Below are 1,617 nucleotides of genomic sequence, written 5' to 3'. Positions count from 1 at the left end.
TCTTTTTAAAAATATACTACAGTTTTCACCTTTTTTTTAATGTTTGTCACACCTCCTGACGATCTCTTCTTGGCAGCCATTTTCTGCCTCCATGAACTCCAGCAATGGCCGCATGGCATTTCACAGGACAGGTTTCCAGATGGTGACAATAGTTTACCATGGCTGTGTAATGTGTGCTAAAATGGTGACACACCATTGTGAGATATAATTTTCTGTGGTTTCGGATGCTCACGTTACAACCTCTTAAAGGTATCAAATCATAATATAAGCCAGACTTATAGAATCACATTGATGGCCAAATGAACAATATAATGAGGCAAGTTCTATGTGGTGTTGCACCCTCTTACAATACTTACCCCATCAGAATGCCCTCTTACATGTTACTAATGTAAGGGGCACTCTGATGGGAACAACCAATCTAAGGGGCACTCTAATGGGGGCAAACAATGTAAGAAAACACTCTAATGGGTAGGTACAAGTAATGATTCGCTGTCCCCATCAGAGTGCCACCTTAAATCACTTTTATGCTGACACAAGAAGGAACTGTTTTAGATCAATTCAAACATATTAAAATAATTTGACTAAAGCAAATTAAGGTGTCTCACAAGCACAATTTATACTAATCCACAGACAGCACAATAGTTCTTTATAACCTGCTTTTTTAAAGGTGACCAGCCACCTAGTAGTGCCTTTCATTGTACAATTCTTATTGCAACATTAGGAAAGTTTTGCAGGAATTAGTCCGAAAATATTTAACTGTCATGAATCCAATGTTGCTCCTTTGCAAACATAAATAGTTCAGTCAAGCTCCAGGCTTGGTATGTGTTTTTTGTTTATAAGTTAACTTGTAGCTATAACCAGTGCCCCATTATGGGGTAGATAAATATTGGTACTTTTCCAAGGTATTATGACTATGAGGCATTTGCCAAAGCCTGAACTGTACACAGAGGATCTCCAGCAGGGGTTAAAAGTACATGGCTGTGTGAGGAGCTTGATATCTTCCTATACCCAACCTGTTGGGCACCATACTGAGCAGTGTGTGCTGTACCAGCAGCATAAAAATGATCCCTTCTGTTCTGACCAGACGTGTCATCAAAAATAAGCTCTACGCATCATGGCGGAGGTAGTGATGAGGAGTATCTGCATGGCATGTCTTCAATTCCCCGGGCAAAGAGCTGGATGAGCTGATGGTGTACCCTACAATGAAAAAGAACAAGACAATGAGTCTACCACCTTCTGAAATGGAATGTGTTTTTGTGTATATTTTACTGTGTTCGCGACTAAAAAAAAAGTTACATTTTTTTCAGGTAAAAATAAAGTGATGCACTATTTGTATGTTTGGTTATGTTTAATATGGGAGTTTTTTTCATATTTATATCCATGTCATGGCAAGTATATATAGATATTAAAACCCCAAAAAATAAAGTACTGCACTGGAACATTTTACAGTTACAATTTTCCAACAGGAAGTGGTATAAATCACACTGGGTATCATTCAACCTTAGAGACTGAGGACATCTTGTGGCAAAAAAAATTACTGAGGAGGACAGCACAGCAGTGAATATTGCATATAAAGCTGATTTTTTTTTTTTTTTTTTTTTTTTTTAAACAAATGGC

The 1,617-nt window shown here is 37.7% G+C and overlaps 1 protein-coding gene across 1 annotated transcript in view; it reads right to left on the bottom strand.

Annotated features, from left to right (window-relative positions):
• Positions 1-954: 954 nt before the first annotated feature.
• LOC108791351 (ceramide kinase-like) overlaps positions 955-1,617 on the bottom strand; it is a 50,164-nt gene continuing 49,501 nt past the window's right edge. The window contains exon 14 of the mRNA XM_018561819.1: positions 955-1,197. Within this exon, the coding sequence (XP_018417321.1) occupies positions 1,113-1,197 (85 nt within the window). The 3' untranslated portion in view covers positions 955-1,112. The remainder of the gene's footprint in view (positions 1,198-1,617) is intronic.

This window comes from Nanorana parkeri, unplaced genomic scaffold (genome assembly GCF_000935625.1).
Source record: "Nanorana parkeri isolate BGI_ZX_2015 unplaced genomic scaffold, ASM93562v1 scaffold547, whole genome shotgun sequence".
Taxonomy (NCBI): domain Eukaryota; kingdom Metazoa; phylum Chordata; class Amphibia; order Anura; family Dicroglossidae; genus Nanorana; species Nanorana parkeri.
The sequence above is the reverse complement of the archived record's forward strand: the minus strand, read 5'-3'. Positions and strand labels throughout refer to the sequence as shown.